Source organism: Microtus ochrogaster, chromosome 5 (genome assembly GCF_000317375.1).
Source record: "Microtus ochrogaster isolate Prairie Vole_2 chromosome 5, MicOch1.0, whole genome shotgun sequence".
NCBI lineage: Eukaryota > Metazoa > Chordata > Mammalia > Rodentia > Cricetidae > Microtus > Microtus ochrogaster.
In genome coordinates, this window is record NC_022012.1 from 73,724,996 (window position 1) to 73,726,972 (window position 1,977).

The 1,977-nt window shown below is 43.8% G+C and overlaps 2 protein-coding genes across 5 annotated transcripts in view; one reads left to right on the forward strand and one right to left on the reverse strand.

Annotated features, from left to right (window-relative positions):
• Pclaf (PCNA clamp associated factor) overlaps positions 1-1,020 on the reverse strand; it is a 13,046-nt gene extending 12,026 nt beyond the window's left edge. Inside the window, exons 1-2 of the mRNA XM_013346433.2 lie at positions 858-1,020; positions 512-592 (exon numbers count right to left, since the gene is read on the reverse strand). Coding sequence (XP_013201887.1) covers positions 512-592; positions 858-903 — 127 coding nt within the window. The 5' untranslated portion in view covers positions 904-1,020. The remainder of the gene's footprint in view (positions 1-511; positions 593-857) is intronic.
• A 112-nt stretch (positions 1,021-1,132) lies between these two features.
• Positions 1,133-1,977, forward strand: part of Trip4 (thyroid hormone receptor interactor 4) — a 63,688-nt gene continuing 62,843 nt past the window's right edge. For all 4 annotated transcript variants that reach the window (XM_005347748.2, XM_005347749.2, XM_013346429.2 and 1 more), the window contains exon 1: positions 1,133-1,211. The gene's annotated coding sequence lies outside the window, so the exon portion shown is untranslated. The remainder of the gene's footprint in view (positions 1,212-1,977) is intronic.

Consider the following 1,977-nt stretch of genomic DNA (forward strand, 5'->3'; position numbering starts at 1 on the left):
AATATTGTATACATAATAAATAAATATTTTTTTAAAAAAAGAAGAAGATGTAGCTCAGTGGTAGAGCACTTGTCCAACAAAGTTCATGGGCAGTTGGATAGACAAGCAGTACACACACACACACACACACACACACACACACACCTACAAATAATGTGGCAGTACTGTCAACTGTCACTCTAAATCTAATGAGGAGGCACTTAAGTAGCCTCCAAGAAAATAGTAATGGTTAATATTTAAAAAAAAAACTAAACACCATTCAAAAGTAAAATAGGTTTAAAAATAAACCTCCCCTCATATTCCTAACCAAGCCTGTTGAAAGACCAAGGCCCCCTTAGAGGGCAAGGAAGAAATTTAGGAGTGAGGATGACAAGGGAAACAAATTCCAGAGGAAGATTAAATAAAAATGAATTCACAGAGGTCAGGGCCTCACAATTCAGGACTGCTGTGCCAGGCCTGATCTCCTTTCGGGGTTTTATTTTACTTTCTAAGCTTCCAGGACCGTTCCTACCTTTTCTCGACGAGCACGATGAAGAATTGGTGACAAAGGTGGAGGAGCCAAGCACCTTCCTGGGGGCTCGAGAAGCCACCACTGCAAAGAGAGGTAAAGGGGAGCATTCAGAAGAGGCTGTAGAGCTCGGACCCCCGACCTTTGTTCTATCAGTCCCAGCCTAGCGGAGAGCAGGGTGATGCACAGCAGCAAAACAGTCTTGCCAGGCCTCCGCAGCTTCCTCGAGGTGTGGGCTTGGAGCCTGCTTCCTAGCTCGATGTGGGGGTGGGGTGGATAGCCAAGGAGGCTCCATCCTAGGGACAGGCGGCCTAGGGAACCCCATAACCCCCATACTGCATCCCTTTACCTTTTCTGTAGGCTCCCGGGACGTAGTTTGCTTTGGTCCGCACCATGTTCACACAGCAAGAGACAATTCGCACCAACGCCCCAGCTGCGGATGTCTTAACTGAACAAGAACCCGAAAATGACGTTCCCGCCACAGTTTAAAAGGGTCTCTTTCCCGCGCGCTCCAAGCTCTTGAGAATCGTGACTCTTATTGGTTCCGCGCTTTCACCCTGAACCAATTGGCAGCTTCCAGCGAATGACAGCCTTTCTGTCCAGGCTTTGCTGGCCAGTCCATCAGCCCCAGGGTCATGATTTATACCCACTCGTGGTAGGCGGAGCCAGGACGCTCCAGGGGAGCGCCAAGTGGGGTGCGGAGGTAGGTTGTGAACTAACTAGCCAAGTGAGTCGGCTTATAAAATAAAACCTAGTAAAGATAGGAATTGCAATATTTCTTCAAAAGTTATCACAGAGTTAAATCCATGGTGATTAAACTCTGAAAATTAAAATTAAGTGGACTTTTCGATGCAAATCAAAGCTAAAGTTTAATATCCTAAGGGTGAACTCTGCCATGTTTTAACTTTCTGAGGTGGGAGAAAGGAAAATGCACCTTAGGTTTTTGCAGTATTTTTTTTAAAAAAAAGTTTTCAGATCACATAAGACTAAAAATTGGACAAATTGTCCATATGCATATGAAATTATAAAGATGGCTACATAGCTCAAAATCTGTCAAACGTAAAAAGGCTACAGTTCCAACCCACATGAGAATAATGCTACAATAAAGAGATCATAAATATTTTCTAGCCCTATGCTTCAAAAATTACAATACTCCTAAGAATTTGTGTTTGTTCTGAATGTTATGCATGTAACAAGACCATTTGTGCTTGCTGCAGAATGTTTTCCATTAATGCTCTTTTGAAGGACAACCTTCAGAGTGTAAGTGCAGAGCTTCTCTCCAATGAATTAGGCTTGAATAGCAACAAAATCGACTTAGGACCTTAACCAAATTAACAATCCATTGTGTTATACAACCTACAGATTTCAAAGCCCTGCCTAGTGCATTTTGTAATCTCAGCCCTGAGGAGGCAGAGACAGGTGGATAGTGAGAAGGAAAGGAAGGGAAGAGAGGGAAAGGAAAGGAGAGG